At 36.1% G+C, this 17977-nt stretch overlaps 1 protein-coding gene across 4 annotated transcripts in view; it reads right to left on the bottom strand.

The window, feature by feature from the left end:
- TP63 (tumor protein p63) overlaps positions 1-16743 on the bottom strand; it is a 97157-nt gene extending 80414 nt beyond the window's left edge. For 3 of the 4 annotated variants that reach the window (XM_023592043.2, XM_071214682.1, XM_071214683.1), the window contains exon 1: positions 16573-16743. In XM_023592043.2, coding sequence (XP_023447811.1) covers positions 16573-16614 — 42 coding nt within the window. In that variant the 5' untranslated portion in view covers positions 16615-16743. Of the gene's footprint in view, positions 1-15467; positions 15544-16572 lie in introns of those variants that run through there. The other variant, XM_071214684.1, reaches the window with a different exon arrangement.
- Positions 16744-17977: the final 1234 nt, after the last annotated feature.

Here is a 17977-nt window from a genome sequence, read left to right as displayed (position 1 = left end):
TCTAAATATTACTGGTCGCATGCCCATTCCATTACATGTGTACATTCGCATTCCTTTGTCGAATGCCATGTCCCCATTTGCTCTTCAAATAACTATTAATCTCTTTACACTTACCCCCTTGCTGACAAGAGCAACTGTTTGTCTCACCTTCTCTCCCCACTGACTCCTACAACTCCTATTTCTCCCCTACCTTCCATTTCCAGCTTCCCCTCCTGACAGGTGCTGCAAAACTTCAGGTGAGACAACTCAAGGAGGGGGAAAAAAAATAAAAAACCTGAGGCCCATACAAATGTGTCCACACTCCTGGCTGAACTAAAGCTCTTAGGTATCCAAGCCTGAGGCAACAGCCTGGGAAGGGATTGAAAAGATATTATTTGTGTTCAAGTTAAGGGTCAGTATACGAAGCACTCATGAAGGACCTGTAGGAATCAGATAATGCTCGCAGAGCCACGTGCTCCCCTACAGCAGTACAATTAGGGAGGCGCCGCCCCGATGAAAAGGACAAAGAAACTTGCTGAGCACTTTCTCGCAGACAGTAAAATGCATGTTGGACCACTCCTTTCCTCCTCTTTTCTAGTTACATAGAATGGAACTTCAGCTAATTTGGGCTTGGGTGAGAACAAAGAAACATAGGCCCTTTGAATTTTTTTTCCCCAATATATGTAAAGACAAAAATTTTGGGACCCAGCTTTAAAAGCCAGTGAGACACGGAGAGCTGACACAAGATGACGCAACAAAAAGAGACGCAGATTCCTGTGCCGCTGACGACAACAGAAGCGGACAAAGAAGAACATGCAGCAAATAGACACAGAGAACGGACAACCGGGGGGAGGGGAAAGAAAGAAATAAAATAAATAAATCTTAAAGAAATAACAGCCAGTGAGAAAGTACCCATTGCTTTTCCAAGGGCTGAAGAGAAATGGAAACTCCATTTACCTTTCAGTCACAAAGGAGACCCCTAGAATATCAATAAGATTGAGCTAAGTGAGTGGCACCAAACAAGCAGAAACTATGATAAAAGTCTTTAATAGAACTGTGGGTGCTGATGGGTGTAATTTTAAATGCCATAATTTTAAATTACATATAGTTCCAAGTGAAATGTTCTACTTAACACTAGCATAGCAGCAACGTAAACAGAATTTGCTCCCAATACTAATGCCTCCATTTAGATACCATAAAACCAGATTTCTCAGGATTGGGCAAAAGTTACTTGCTATTCAAGTTAAAAGTGGGAGAACATCTTTCAATTTAAACTCTTCCCAAATTATGTTTTAAAGACAGATAAGTGAAGTAATACGTATTCACAATTATCTTTTTATTTTTTAAAAAACTAAATGCAAATAAACAACACTACTAACTCTGAATTAGTTAGCCTAAAATGGATACAAACAATAAACCCAGCAGAGTGAGGGATGCTTGGATATTTAGTAGAATACTTGGCATAACTTTATTAAAAGTTAATGGTATGAACCTGCCACGGGAAACAATACTTCAGAAGTTAATTTTAAAAATAATGAGCAAAAAGATATTCTCAACTGTCTTATTTATTTGATTTGAAGAAAGACTGTATGTGTTGACAGAATTATATTGGAGGCCAACGTAGCCAAGAAGAACAAGCATCACCCAGGCAGAATGAGCTACATAATTTACAGCGCCCTGTGCAAAAATAAAAATGGGTTCCCTTTTTTCATGAATTACTAAGAATTTCAAAGCAGGGACCACAGAACATTAAACAAAGCATGGGACCCTTCTGAGCATGGAGCTCTGTACAACTGCACAGATTGCATGCCCGCCCACAAGCCCACTCTATGCAAATAATATCTAACTCTTATTCCCCACAAAAATGAAGCTGGGGGGAGGAGAACAGTGCCTGTGCCCCTTCTTTACAGGTTAGCAGTTCCATAAACACGGAGGGGAAAATCTCTTAAGTGTTATGCTGAGTTGCTCATGTAATACCTGACTATTTACAATGACAGGTAAAAGATTCTCAGAAATTAGAACATGACACTTTGCTATCAGCCAGAAAAACTGCCCTTGGAAGAACTTTTGATCCCAAAAAGCTCTATGTGATCTTAAATGTTCCAGGCATTTTCTTACGTATCAAAATTTATTGGAATATTTGAAATGAAGTAGGAAGGAGATCCTCCCTCTCTAATCACAAGGTATCTTGATCTAAGAATAATCTTAACACACTCTGCTGGTTGGTATGCAAATGTTTTCAGAAGTAATGAAGGAATGCAAAAAATTACGTATCACATCATATTCTTTCCACAATATATAACAGGCAAAAATGAACAGTTTGTCTGATATTTACCATGAATCTGACAAAGTTGAGCAATTGATTTCCTATGAATGCAAACAGATTATTCATTTTTTATAAAATAACTTTGGCATAGAATACTTACCACCTAGACACTGGAAAATTACCAGTGTCTGTGGCTGGAATTTATTCAGGTTCATCACAGACAAGCTGATCTAACCACAGGAAAAATGACGCATGCTTTGGTCAGAGTCATAACATATACCCTTGGGCTATTCTGAAACACAGAGTTGACTTGATAAGTGTAGGGATACCAGGGGCTGAATCTTGAACTATTTGCTTTCACCATTAGAAAAGAAGAAGTGGAACAGTGCCAATTCCCAAGTATGGAAAAAAGTGTTTTCTTGTTTTTGTTTGTCTCATTTGTCTCCTCCCGTAAGTCCTCTCTGCATTTTCATAGCCATCTATAGACGCTGATTTATTTCTTCACTTCAGTTTGGATGGTTAAAATAAAAGCAATGGTCACTACTTTAAAAGTGTCCTATGAATACAGTTTCATTTTATTTTTCTTTCCTACATTACTCTCTTAAAGTATATGAATATCTCTTTGGCTTGAATTTTCTTCACATCAACCAATCATTAATACATTGCTTTAAACAAAGCTAAATATTGAATACCTGGATTTATACTTATTAAAGTTAAAGATATATTCCTACAAAAAAAAAAATCCAACATCAAAAAAGGTTCCCAATCAAGCCATTTGACTACTGCAATGGAAACAGGGTTTGATATAACACATATGACTTAGCTATAGTTTATAGTTTGTGTTTCTTAAAATGTATCTCCTCTGATTTTTCTGTACAGAGAATTTTTGTACATTCTCTTTTCAAAATTGTACTATCTGTAATAGCAAATTTATGGCAATATTGCAATAATAGTCAACAATACATAGGAAAAACTTTATAAAAATGGGAATGAGGGCCAAAACCCAGTGGTAAGAGAGGTTACTGTTGAGATATACCATTATAGTTTATCTCAAGTCAATTGGACCCTTGTCATAGGAAACAATGATTTGCCCAAATTTCACTTGAAAGAAATTATATTTAAAATCCTTGACTGACTGTGAAATGAGGCCAGGAGACTGAATATTTTTATCACTCCTTACATTCCTATATGCACCCTTATAAGGCAAAAGAACTCTGAACTTAGACTTGGTGACATGGAGTCTAAATCCCAACACAGTCACTAATGTGCTGTGTATCTCTGGACAATACACTTGAACTTGTACCTTAGCTTCCTATAAGGTAAAAAAATATGCAAAATGAAGAGGTTGAATGTGATGATCAAACATGAAGGGTGCTTTAGTTCCAACTTTCTGTTAGACATAGTCATCCTCATCTGTGAAGTTATTTTAAATTAATGTTGTGAAATCACTTTAAAAATGAGATATCTGTTTTTTCTTTATGGAGATTTTCCAGGTCAAACCTAGAAATCTGAAATGTTTCAGGCAGCAAATATAGTTTCCTCAGCTGATATAACCTTTCACCTCAGGCTTCATGGAGGAGTTTTTGTGACCATTATAAAGCTCCTCATGGGAAAAGAAAACAGTTTTCTTCATGACCCTAGATTTACAAAGCTTTCATTTGATTATACTCTAGCAGAGAGTACTACATTTTCAACCTCAAATATCTGCAAGATAGAGACTTTTCAACAAATACTGCCTAAGGGAGAAATATTTGTCATTTTTTTAGTCTTTTACCACCTGCCTTACCTCAAAAGAATGATGGTTTGTTTTATGCTAGAATTAAACACAATTGACTTAGAGTGCTCCATTTCAAGCCAAGAAGATATTTGTATTATAATTTGCCAGGTAAGGCACCATCTTTCCTAAGTAAGAATTTATTGAGTGCCATATTTTTTGTAAAAAAAAAGAGTTTTTGTTACATGTAAAATATTTCCCTTCTTTTGTATTCTAAAATTATCCTTTAAAAAAGTGAATGTTGATAAAACATAGCCATACTTCATAATGAGTAAAATGTAATAAAGTATTTAAGTAGACACAAAAGTAGAAAGAGAGTAGGCAGGGAGATTACCAGGATGTTTTCTGTTCTGACACAAAGTAACAAGAGTCCTTTGAGGGACCAGATTCCAGAATTTAGGAGAAAGCTGCCTTAAAAGCCATGTCCAACTCCAGACAACAGCAGGTTAGACAAATAAATACAAAGCTGGCTAACCTGGTAGACAATAATGTCAACAAATATTAGATAAAGTACTTGAAAAGTGAGGAAGTTTACAATGTATTGAAGTCAAAACTGGATTCAAATATAGCTAAATTAAAATGTGTAGAGTTCAACTGTGGGAAAAAAACTTTAAATTCTAGGAATTTAGTAAGTGCTTCCTTCTACTAATCGTGAAAAAAGAACAAAATAAAAATTGTGAGGTACCTCAATTCTGAACAACACTGGCACGACATTCTAAGGAAGCATTAAGTTTAGAAGAAAGCAGAATGGTATCATTTTAATATTTAATAATTTTTATGCAAATATTAGATAAAAATATTGAGTTTCAATTTGTACAGAGTGAACTAAGAGTTGTTATTTTTAAATTTTGAAGAAAAATATGTTTGAGGACATTTGCAATCTATAACAATCATGATTTAATACCTCTATTTAGTAGGTTATAGTTGGTTAATGGTAATGTGAAGACAAGCAAGTACACAGTCAAAGATAAAAATCTTCAGTGAAGGTTAGCCATCTGTACAGAAAACATACCATGGCGATTTAGAAGCTCAGCAGTAATGCTTCATTGATTTTTACAATGAGTTTAAAATATTTAAAAATAAATTTGATAGCATATCGATCTTGTCCATACCAGAAATTGTGACTTAAAACCAGGGGGTGATTAAATGTGATTAACCGTTCACCATAAGAGATAACTTTCCTTACCATGACATAAAACAGAAGATGTGTCAATTTTAATAATAATGACAGTCAAGCATAAAAACATCTGAAATACATTTAGCAATCATAGTCAAACCTTTATATGAAAAGAATATTAACTATTACAACTACTGCTATTAGTACTTATTACTGAATCCTTATTATGTGCCATATAGTGTTCAAGTGCCTTACGTATGTTTACTTACTTAATCCTCATGAGATTGGTGGCATAGACCTACCTTAAAGATTAGGAAGCCCCATGAGGTTAAGTAACTTGCCCAAATTTGTAAGTGACGTAGCCCAAATGTGAAACAAGCAAATCTGGCTCTAGAACCCACTTTCTTAATCCTTAACTTGTCCTGTAGCCTTCCTTCTGGTGGCATATAAATAGGAGCCACTGGAATTTCTGCTCAGAATTTCTATTTAAAAGTTACATTCAAGGAAAACACAACTCTTTTATATATAATGAAATGTTTTTTACTCATCAAAGATGGATATAAACTTACAACATTCCTAAAAGTGTAGAATTGCAAAGAAGAGGTAGAGACCCAATTCTTGGAGCTATCACTTGAAACTAATGCAAATCAGATCTTTTCACTCACAAGCTTGACTCCTCTGACTGACTTCCTGTTCTTTTAGAATAAAGGCCTCAAATCTCTAAAATGGCCTATGAGGCACTCTTTGGAACTCTCTTCACTCAATGAAGGACAATCCCATGGGACTTCCTTCACTTTTTCAAAGGTCAATTCTCAAGTCTTTCGCACATGCAAGTCGTTCTACCTGGAAAACTCATACCCTACCCTGTTTCCTTATTCCCTGGTTATTTCTCAACTTCTCTTTCACAGCTTTTTGCATAAATGACATCTCTCAGGAGAAGCCTGCTTTGACAGCTGGCGGAGAAAGGTTGTTATTGTTTCACACTTTCATAGCACACCAACTTTCCCTGAGTATCACGTAATCATAATTGAAATTAATTATCTCTATAAATACTTTAATGTTGGTCGTTGCGGCTAGATTATAAATTTATGAGAGATTATATCTGACTTGTTTAGTGCTAAATTCCCAGTATTATTATGAGATATAGCAGATGTTCAGCAAATATTTATTAAAAGAACCAATGCAAAGTGCTTCAGAATATAAATAATTTTCAGAAAGTATCTATTTTTTTTCTCACAATACTATGTATTGATTTTCATCCAGAAGCAAGTCTGTCTCCAAACTGACTTCATATCTTCTGACACCACTGCCAGGTGAATGCTACAGTGCATCGCCGAATAATCTCTATGACCTTTACTTTGGGTTTTGCTTTGTCTTGGTAGGTGGGAATTGTGCTTTCAGCATCAACTTTTATGGGAACGAGTAGCAGAATAGCTAGTCTGTCATTCACAAAGCAATGAGTAATACTTGGTAGCTCACACCTAGCTGGGAAGTTTATTAATGAGCTTCTACTTCCTTAAAACAAACACATACACACTTTTGTGCCAAGGCAGTGGTTTTCACCTGATGGTCTAGATGATGTTTCTATATGCATCTAGATCAACAATAAGAATCCAAATCTTTGTGGTCACGTAATTATTCACTTCCTACTGATGAAGCTTGTATCTAAAACAAAGGTTGCTTTGGAAGGAAAACACCTAGAATCAATCAAGGTTTAGAATAAAATGTAGGTTTTAGTGGATAGACCACTAAATTGAGCCCCACCTCTCTTAAGTTCCATGATTTTCTGCCCAGTTAGCTAGATTCAGTTTAGAATATTGTTATAATTAACTTATATTTTGAGGACCTGAGATTGCGGTTTACCAGATGAACCGTTTCTTGCAAATGGTATGAATTCCCGGTTTCATTTTCCAAAACTCAACACTCAGGAGTTGAATCTCTTAACCTATATTGTAAATGGAAAACTGAAGCATTAAAACAGGGGTACAGTACTCAGTATTATTATTGTGTATAAGTGTATATATGTGCATGTGTATATATTACATATATATTCAAATGAGGAATGCTGTTTCTAATTTGCTTTTCCCTGTCAATTCTTTGCTACATTTTCATTATATTTGAGAAAAAGATTTCTAGTGATTTACTATGCTTTGTAATTAGACATGGTTACTTATATAATGTTGGAGTGCTCCTTTAAGCTGCCACTTTTAACTGCAAAAAAATAGCTGAAATGTCCAGCTATGTGAGAGACATGGCTTACTTTGAAAGGGCACTCACCTATTCCTTTCATTCTATTTACCCCATTATAAAAGTAACAATCCATCAATCAGTTTAATAATTACAACAGCTCATTAGTGTCTTATTTGAGCAGAAAAAAGCTGGGACACCATGTTTGAGAGAAAAGTGATTTAAAGATGTCTCAGACATCCTTTAATAATAACACTATAGAAAATAAAATGGGAAAGTGTTTGCAAATCATCAAGTTTATTCACCCAGAGCAAACCACCCACATCTCTGGTGATGATCGAGAGGCACGCAGGGACAAACTAAATCAAGGGACCAGTGTGGAAGCAAGTAAACACTTAAAAAAAAAAAAGAAAAAAGACTGTAAAGCAAGATAAAAATCTAATCTGCTTAGTTTAAAAAAAATCAAACACATTCTCTGTCCTTATGGGTAATCAATTATGTGCATGCACTTTACACTGTTTACCTGTTAGAGTACAATTCATTCCTAACTCATGAAACTGCCTTGTCTTTTAAAAAAAAAATTGCTTGTCACTATAAATAAATACCTGGGCTCATTTCCAAAAAAAAAAAAAAAATTGCAATATATCAAAGAAAACCATATTACTCCGTTATCTGCAGAAAATACATCTGGGCAAGGCTTATGAGTGTGAGATTGCTTTGCTTTCTGCACAGGTAGGTTGCTTACAAACAGCCTTTCAGGAACTTTTCAGTAAATAAGCAGACCGTGTATCTATCTGAAGATATCCCTTCAAGCAACATTTACATTTAGAGCACATGGCACATGATTCAGTGGCCCTATAGGGGATACAGAGATAAGTACAACTACATCCTCCTTCCTTCAGGAGCTTTCAGTCTAGAGACAGGAGAAGGCACCCAGTATACAGAAAGAGCAAGGAGGAAGGACAGAGAAATGAAAAGAGTTCAGAGGTAGGAAAGGTTATTCTGAACAGAACAATCTGGGAAATATTTAAGAAAAAAAGTAATTCCCAGGAGGACCTTAAAGAATGGAAAGGATTTACCCTGGAGATAAATTTGCAGGAGGAGGAGGGTAAAAGAAGGGAGTAGAAAGGAGGAGCGAGAAAGAGAGAGGCACTCTCTGAAAATCTCAGTATTCTGATTTTCAGTTTTCTAAGCACTTTGGGATTGTCTGTTGAAATGATTTCTTAGACCTAAATTCTGTAATGAGCTTTCTAGCTCGCCAAGTGTTTCCGTTTCTCTCAACATATACCTTGTAGAGTCCTCAATGTGGGTCTCCTGACAAAGTCTCACATGGTCTATTTAAAAGTAATCAAGCCATTCCCAAAACATCTGATGTTGCCCTTAGAGGGTAATGGTTTTCCTTTTAATTCCAATTCCATCAATAGACTGACACTAATCCAGACTGATTTGAGTAAACAGGGCATATTTCCCATTGTCTCTGTGATCTGAGGAAGAATAAACTTGAGAAAGATCACTGCCTGGATTGGAAATGGCCCCTTTGGGTGTTTTGTGCAAGCTTAAAAGGAAAAAAAGAAAATGCCTATACAGAGCTTTTTCCAAGGCAAGCTCACTTTGGGGGTGGTAATTCTCAGAGGGGTATTACACTAAACTGTACCTATTAATGGCTTTAGCACCAATAAGAAAGTAGAACTCTTTCTTTTGTAGTGTTTCCAGAATAGCTGATGAGAGTATTTCATAAATTTCCGCCTTTGGCAACACACTACAACTTGACTGAAAATTCCCTCTTTCAGTTTTTATAAGGAAATTTTTTTTTGCCATTCAAGAAGCACAGGCAAGATGCAATTCAGATTAAAAGTTTCGCATGGAATATCAGTTTAAAACTTCATATATCCACTAACATTGCATAGTTCTTTTGTTCTTGCCAGTAATTCCTTTACCTAGAACCAACATGTTCTTTATCTTAACACCAGTTTCTGAATTTTAAATTGACAGGTAAATATTATCTGGTGAAACCATCTCTGTTAGAATTTATATGAAGCCCAATTTAATTCGTCTTTGGAAAAGAAATTTAAACAACTGCATTTAAGGGGAAAAAAAAAACAAAACCCAGTATGTGAAGAGTGAGTCATTATCAAATTTAAAAGTACATTTTAAATTATATAATCTTCAAGATTTTTTTTTTTTGCTTTGAAAATGTAAATGAATGCTTTCTCAATAGTGTAGGTGTGCTATGCTATCAGACCAAATAAGAAAATAAAATAATGGGAAGTATAAAGTGCTGTATCTAAAAGGACTTTACAGACACTGAACTAAGGATTTCTTCAAGGGTGGCTATATAGCAACATAGTAATTTGTGGAACTTCACTGTTTCCCCTAATATCCACATCAAGTTAAAAGCAGGGCAATTATATGTTAAATTGAATATCTTCAAAATCCACTTCATACAAGTGGAGAATTGTATTGGTAAGGATGAGAAGAGAATGAGATACAAGCTTGGATGTCCATTTTCTTGAATTGCCTACATTTTCTTCCTTGGTGAAACAGAAGTGAAGGAGGAAGTTGTGGAAGGAGGGGATACTAATGTGGATAAAGAAAGGTCTTCCCCAATATTTCTCTTCAAATCTGAAAAACAAATGTGTATCCTTTTCCCAAATGAAATTTGCAAATTTTATGACAAAGATTTTTGTGTTTATGATACTAATATCTTAAATGTTTTGTTTGTTTTGAAGATGGGGGGCAGAGTTGTTTGTTTAATGGGGCATTCATATTCCTTCTGCTGTAATATTTCCCAGTTGGGATTCTCATCTTGAACACAAGTCATGCTTGCTATATTCTCTCACATATTTAGCTTCAGGATTACTATTTGTATTTAGAGCTGTGTACAGGGAAAATGTTTTCTTGTTCTGATTCTAAGATGACTATTTGATAAATAGTGCTAACTTCTAAGTAATATAGAGAATCAGCATAACTTTTGTTCCTAGCTTTTTCCATTAATTAAAAAATGTAATTATCAAGTCCCTATAAAAGGTAAGATACCACACCTGTCTCTGTAAGTCTGAGAGAATGGACACAGGGTGTCTGCAACTTTTCCAAGCCCATAAGATCATTTGGGCTAATTCTTCTCCCACCCTGCATTTGCTACTTATCATCCTCCAAGCATGGGGTCAAAATTTTGAGTTTCATATTTTGAAGACTGCCCAAACTTTCAAAATGTACATGGGTTCCAGTTCTTAGTGCATTAAAATGTCCCTACCATCTTTTGATGTTTCTCAAAAGCTTTTCATTTTGACATATATATTAAATATAGATCAGGGTTTAAATCAACATGTTCTCTTTACATATTAGTATGCTATTCCTCTCCATCTATTCAACTGGTCCTGTGCAGTTCTTCCTTGATTTTTTTCATCTTTATTTTCTACCCTCTACCCAGAAGGACCATCTTCTCCTCCCTCCTTGGCAGAATTCTCATCCTCAAACCATGGGAAATACTACTTTCCTCATGAACATTTTGTCTCCATTTCACTGTCTTTGAGACAATGTTCCTCATAACAATTCTATCCTTTCGATGTCCTTGCATTCTTCTTTATACTCCAGTCCTTTCTGAACACCCTGTACACTTCCTAGGACTGTGAATTCCCAGAGGTCAGTGACGATAACTTGCTCATTCCTGATTTCCTCACAGGGACTATTCTGAATTAGCTCTCAGTGAGGGTTGGGTTTTAAACACTTTTTTTCCTGGTTTGCATCTCGGTATCAAAACCACTGTATCTGCTTTATACCCAGATATATATTGCCTTTTCACTTGGAGGTGGGGGATCAGGGAAAAGAATGCAATGAGGAGTTGATGCTTTATCTACAGATTCTGAGTATACCAGCAATTATCCCATCTCTGTGCCTTTGCTGATGTTTCACCTGAAATTCTCCTTCCCTCTGGCATATCCAGGACTTAGCAAATTCTACCTGTTCTTGCAAGTGCAGCCTATATAAACATGTAGACTTCCTTGATTTTCATACATGTAGGAGATCTCTTTCTCATCCCTTTATTTATTTTTTTTAAGGCTTATTTTATTTATTTCTCTCCCCTCCCCCAACCCCCGGCCCAGTTGTCTGTTCTCTGTGTCCATTTGCTGCGTGTTCTTCTTTTTGTCCACTTCTGTTATTGTCAGCGGCACGGGAATCTGTGTTTCTTTTTGTTGCATCATCTGTTGTGTCAGCTCTCCGTGTGTGCAGCGCCATTCTTGGGCAGGCTGCACTTCTTTCATGCTGGGCAGCTCTCCTTAGAGGGCACACTCCTTGTGCATGGGGCTTCCCTACGTGGGGGACACCCCTGAGTGGCATGGCACTCCTTGCACACATCAGCACTGCGTGTGGGCCAGCTGCACATGGGCCAAGGAGGCCCGGGGTTTGAACCGTAGACCTCCCATGTGGTAGACGAACGCCCTATCCATTGGGCCAAGTTCACTTCCCTCTCATCCCTTTATATTATCATGCTTGCACTTTTCATAAATATAAGGTCTGCCTTGAATTATATCATGTTTACCTGTCTCATTCCCCCTATTAGCTGTAAACATCTTGGGTGCAAGAACCCTTTCTTACTCAGATTATAGCCTGTGCACCAATGCACCATGCTACCTGAAATTGATACTCAGGAAACATTTACCAAAATGAGTAAGTCAGTCCTTCTTCTTTCATTTCTCCTCCTCATCACTGTTATTCATGAAAATTGACAATGTGCAATTTAATTTAACTAAATGGTAAATTTAGTTAACTAAATGAAAGAATATTTAGAGTGTAACCACATCAACAAGTCACATTTCACAACTTTCTTCTGCCTCCAAATTTTATTTTTAAGAGAAAACTAGGATTAAGATTTACAGTTCAAACTTTGGATAAACTTCACTTTGTCACTTCAGTCCATTCTCTTCCAGACTCAAAATCTGCTATGCTACTGGACTCCCTTTACTGGCTCCAAAGCCCACTAAATTGATACTTGACAATGATGCTTTACCAGTTGTCTGGTCTTTTTCTTATACAGTCAAAAGAATATTGAGAGTACCCTGGGCTTGGGAAAAAAAATTCATCTTCAAAACAGCACAACTTTTCTGGAAAAAAAAAATCAGGTTGGATTTCAGGGAGCTGTCTTTTTGGTATCTAAGTTCACTCTTTCTTATTTATTACACAGAGAAAAATTGCAAGTGAGAAAAATTATTCAACAGGGGAAAAGTGCTTAATCACTTAATGGTGCCAAAAAGGAAAGATTTTTACCTAGCTTCCTCTATCCACCAGTTCAGTTCCCACTCAATTCTATGGCTGTCAAAGAAAGCTAGAGTACATTCGTGATAACATGTTTCTCAAACCTTTGACCCATATACCTGCTTGATAAATAAAAATATCTCAATCTCAGATACAAGACAGAATATAGAATCTAAATTCTGAATATCCTCATCATCTAAGAATATTTTAGCAATTTTACACTCAAAAGCAGGTATGTAGTATGATGAAAGAACACCAATATTTTCTGGCTGCTCTAGATAACCTAGAAATTAATTCATACTTCCTACTGCACTCCTTACACTGCCATCGAGGACCACTGTTCTTCTGAATAGCAAAACAAAACAATCATGCTTTTCCTTATCTTGGCGAAAGGATTTATTATCACCATATTGTTATTTCGATGGTAGGGAAGGAAGGTATGATCTCTGATCTGTGATCTAAAATCTCTTTCAGTCCCCTCTGAGCTTGAGGCACCCAGTTATAAAACAGTAGTTTAATCTAAGGCCACAGCCTGGAGTGAGGAGTACAGCCTGGCTGACACTTAATGTAACCTGCAGCTTCTGCTTCTTACTTAATGTGCATTTACCTCTGCTGCTAAACAACTCAGAAGCACAACAAAAGGTAGCTTAAAACGGTGCATTTGTTAACTAGCAAGAGAAAAATCACTTCCATTAAAAAAAGAAAATCAGTCAGTAGAAACAGTATTGGGATAGGAGAAAGCATTCCCCTTGACCATGCAGGCTCAGAGGTCAATTAAATGACCGTGATCCAGACTTGAAGCTTATCCTGCTACCTCAGCTCTTTTCACCTTGCACTTCGCTAGTTTCGTGCAACGGTTCTTTACAGAAACTTTTGGACCATCTACAGTGAATCATGATAGCCCTTTTTAGAGTGTATTCTATCTCTCCTATGTACCAAGGAGAAAAAAAGTTAGGTAAATGGAACTCATTTATTCACATGTAGCTCTCTCCACTGCATAAAGAAAAAGCATTAACCCCAATTTTTTAAATGAAATGTTTCAGTATATGAGCCCCGAAATCTCATTTAATTCTAGACAACAGCAACCCATTTATTAAAGTACCTTTCCCTCTTGACCCAAAACACTAAGATAGAAAATCTTAGTAAATATCTCTTTCTGAAGAGGAATTTCAGTCTCTTTTTTTTCTGTTCCTCAAAAATTCAGCCCAGTTTTTGGCAAGACAGTGCAACTAAAAATTAATCTTTTTCTTTTTATGAATGTTATCCACGTGAGTTAAATAAATTTGAGAAGTTGTTCTAAAACTTCTCCAATTGATCTGTAGAGAATTTTCTTTCTCTTCAGCCTCTCCCTCTCCAAGTCTGAGACCAGAGGCTGTGTCATTCCAAACCTGGCACAGGGGAGCGTTGCTCGTTTAAGGCCTCAGCATCGTGACCCAAGGGTAGAACCTTAAACCATGCTTGTTATATCTTGCCCATGTTCTCCTCCCTTCCAGACCTTTCCTATTCATTAAAATCTTTCAAAGTTCAGCTCTGCTTGGGAGACATGTCTTGGAAAGTTGTGGAAAAGGAAGAATGAACAGTGTTTTTATATTGGCCTTTTTTCTTTTTTTTTTTTCCTAAGGAGGTACCAGGGACTGAACCTGGGACCTTGTACAAGGGAAGCAGGAGCCTAACCACCAAGCTGCCCCCCACCTACCACCTGTCCCCCATTATATAGTTTTTGAGTTATCAACCTTATCAACCCAAAGAAATTAATAGCAAATTAAATTATTTGAGGTCATAGATTGGCTTACATTTTTAAAATAATTTTCGCTGTCACTAGTAGTCCTTTCCCTTTTGACGCCTAGATCAATTTCTATCAATTCTTGTGTTGTAATAGCAGATTGTTGCTTTGATATTCTGCATAAATACTATCTTAAAATGGTTTCCAAAGTGTAATAACTTTCAGGATTCTCAGGACCACGCGACCCCAGGTATTTCGTATACTCATATATAGAGCTGCATTTTTACAGACGACCAGATATTGAAACAGACACTCTAGGAGGCAAGGCTGTTCCTAAGAAAATAGAAGTCCAAGGCCATGCAGATATCACATAATACAGACACTGGTGGAAGAACATGGAATGTGAAAATGCATTATGCAAAACAGACCCAGGAAGGGAGGGAAGTGCAGCCATGTTTTGTCATAGGTGTCGTCTATGTACTTCAGCAGCATTCTGAGAGAAAATAGACGAGTATTCCCATCTGCGCTCCTAACTGTGATATACCTGAAGTTTTCACAAACTCAAACCCACATAGAGGTATATTCTTTGATCATAAGGATGCCATATTCACACATACAACATGTCTCTTTTGTCTCCATAAAAGGCAGTAACCACAACAGATATCTTCTCATCACAGCATTTATGCAGTTTTTTTGTTCATAAGAGTACTTTTCACTTTTAATCATTTTCTGCTTTACTTTTTTTTCTTATTTTTTCATTTATACTTCTCTTAAAGATATCTTTGAACCAATTTATAGTTCTTCTCCTTTATATTTATACACACATCAATCCCATCCTTAAACAACAAAGTCGGCTAGGGCCTGCTTACAAATACTTGGGTGAAATACCTCATGAGACAAGACAGACAATTTCATATATGATATGTTGGCCAGATTATTTTTTTAATGATTAAAAGCTGGGAAAAAAGTGGCAAAAAATAACCTTCAAATTTACCTCCATTTTTAAAAGGGTTTGGCAACATTTTGAGGTAACTTTCAATAATAAGGCAAAGCAAGAAACTCAAGTTTCTCTACTGAGAACAAGCAAACATACTTGACTATTTTAAAGGAAAAGAGACACTTCCTTTTCCTTCTTTAGATAACTCGATATTTCCCCTGTTATATTTACACAGTTCAGGTGTCCAGACAATAGCACCGCCAGTATAATAGTGCAGGTCCTGCTTTCCTGGCGCTTGCTGGACTCTTCCTTTTGCTGTCTGCAGCGGAACACCCTGCCGGGACCATGCATTTTGTTTTGATTTTTAAGGAGCTCAGTTTGAGTGCTCCAGTCTACTTTCCCAAGCATTTACCTGCAAGCATTTTCATCAGAAGCTCTGAGCTCTCTCTCTCCACCCCACACCCCCTCCCCAATCTGATTAGTGTCAACACAGCTGCCCTATTCTGAGGAATGTAAACTAATATTGTTGTTAGACCTCCCTCAACCTTAGGAAACTTCCTCAAAGCCTTACAGTCTTCAGGAGTTTTTTCTTACCCCTTTGCCCACTGATTTAAATCCCTAAGTCATTAAACGTGTGGCGAGAGCAGAGACTCAAATCAATTCCTTAAATAAAATCCTATATACTATAATATAATGCGCATTTACATTTATGAATGTATAAATGTTTGATAATGCATCGCTTCAAAATAACAGTTGTCATTATATAGTAAAAGTCTAAGTCAATCACCAGATATTAGCGATGTTACTGAAGTCCCCTCGGATTTAGGTAGGTCTTGGGATTGAATTAATTCAAAGGAGAGATGGCTTTAAAAATATCTCACCTGATTATTTTGAAAAAAAGCTTCATTTGCTTTTAAAGATGAAGTATGGAGATAGAACTGAGCTAAGAAGTTAAGACAGTCAACTAATTTTTCTTACTGGTCTGTGAACACCCAAAAGAGGAGTCATTTCAAAATTTCTAGCAGATTATGATCTTTCTTAGTCTGTTCTAGCAATGATTTTATAAACTCCTGAATATTAAGTGTCTTCATATATATATAAATATATACACCTAGAAATTTTTCCTCTCCCTTTCCTGTTCTTTATAGCATTTCCTATTTTTTTAAAAAATCTTGCAGTCACCACTGAAAATATTAACCAAGAACAGGAGATTCCTATATACAATTTGCAAAAACATTACATTGGGTGACCAAGAACAACAAGTAGGTAAACTTTCATTTAAAAAATAAAAAGAAATAACCATCTCTAAATGAGGGCTAAAATCTAAAATCCTTACCTCACTAAATTGAGTCTGGGCATTGTTTTCCAGGTACAACATGTTAGCTGTAAGATTGATCAATGCCGCTGTCCTCTCTTCTGGCTCCAGGATTTGGCAACCCACCCACCCCCTTGAGACCCTTAAAGTATGAATCTACTAAGAAGATAACAGAACTCAAGTCCCTCTCTCTCTTTCTCTCTCTGTACATAACTTAATGTTCCCTACTATATACCCAACTATAGGCATGAAGGGGCGGGACTCTTCTCTTTACCTGTCCAATCCATCAACTTCCACCTGGACTCCTCCACTCCAATGGAGTGAAGCCTCTCCCATCTCATTAAGCAGTTAGAATTCCTTATCACCAATCTTTAAAAGAAAAAGAAAGGGGGAAAAAAAAAACAGGAGAGAGACAGAAAGGTAAAACTTTCCCTTGTCTCTTTCATAAGAAAGTGCACTCTCTCCTAAAACAGAGCAAAAATCTCACCAAGCAAATCGTAGCCACTGTGACTTAGGGAAGGCATTTCAGAAAGTTATTTTAGACTTTGCAACTGAAAAGTAGAACTTCAGGAAAAGTTTCTGAAAGTTTTTTTGTTTTTTTCTTTTCTTTTTTTTTTCAAATCTAGTTGTGGTGTTTCAAGAATGATTACACAAAGTCAAGAGGAAAAACTCAAATTCACTGTACTATTTCTTCACTACAAAAATTAAAATCCTTTGCCTGATGGCTGAAAAGTTTTCAAATTATTCTTCCCAGAGACATGCTAGTGGTTTCACACAAAGTAAGGCCAACATAAGTCACCTGATTTTTCAGAGTGTATTTCAGTATCATTTTAAACTACTGGTCCGTTATCTTGTAAAAACAAACAAACATCCATATCATGTGCAGGAAATAGAAATACTGGGAAATGTGCCCATTTAAAAAAAAAAAAAAAAGAAACCCTTGTTTAATAGCAAAAAACCCACAAAAACTCCAGGTGTAGGCACTGCTTTTTTATATCATTATTTCTTGAAACATGGGGTCATACACTAGCTTATGTTTTTGCATATTTCTTTTCTCTATTTTATCATACTCAGTTTCTATTAGTGCTCAAGTATAATATCTTTTTCTGTACACTTAATAAAACATGATTATTTTACATGATGCTTCTATTTAAGTAATTAATTGAATAAGTCTTAAAACATGAGAGATCAACTTTTCCTTAAAATATATTAACACAAATACATAAGAACATTCATGTAAAATCTGAACCTGGTTATCATGATTTAGTGAAGATGAAATGCACATTGAAGTCTATAATGTGATTCATTAAAATACTCTCATTACTGCTAAACATTCTATTTAATTCAGTTATATTTATATTAACACCCTACATACCCAACTCTGGAAACCCATTCCCACTGTACTGAATAAAAGTTACAATTGACC

Source organism: Dasypus novemcinctus, chromosome 4 (assembly GCF_030445035.2).
Source record: "Dasypus novemcinctus isolate mDasNov1 chromosome 4, mDasNov1.1.hap2, whole genome shotgun sequence".
In the NCBI taxonomy this organism is placed as follows: domain Eukaryota; kingdom Metazoa; phylum Chordata; class Mammalia; order Cingulata; family Dasypodidae; genus Dasypus; species Dasypus novemcinctus.
This window is presented reverse-complemented; position numbering and strand designations above follow the sequence as displayed.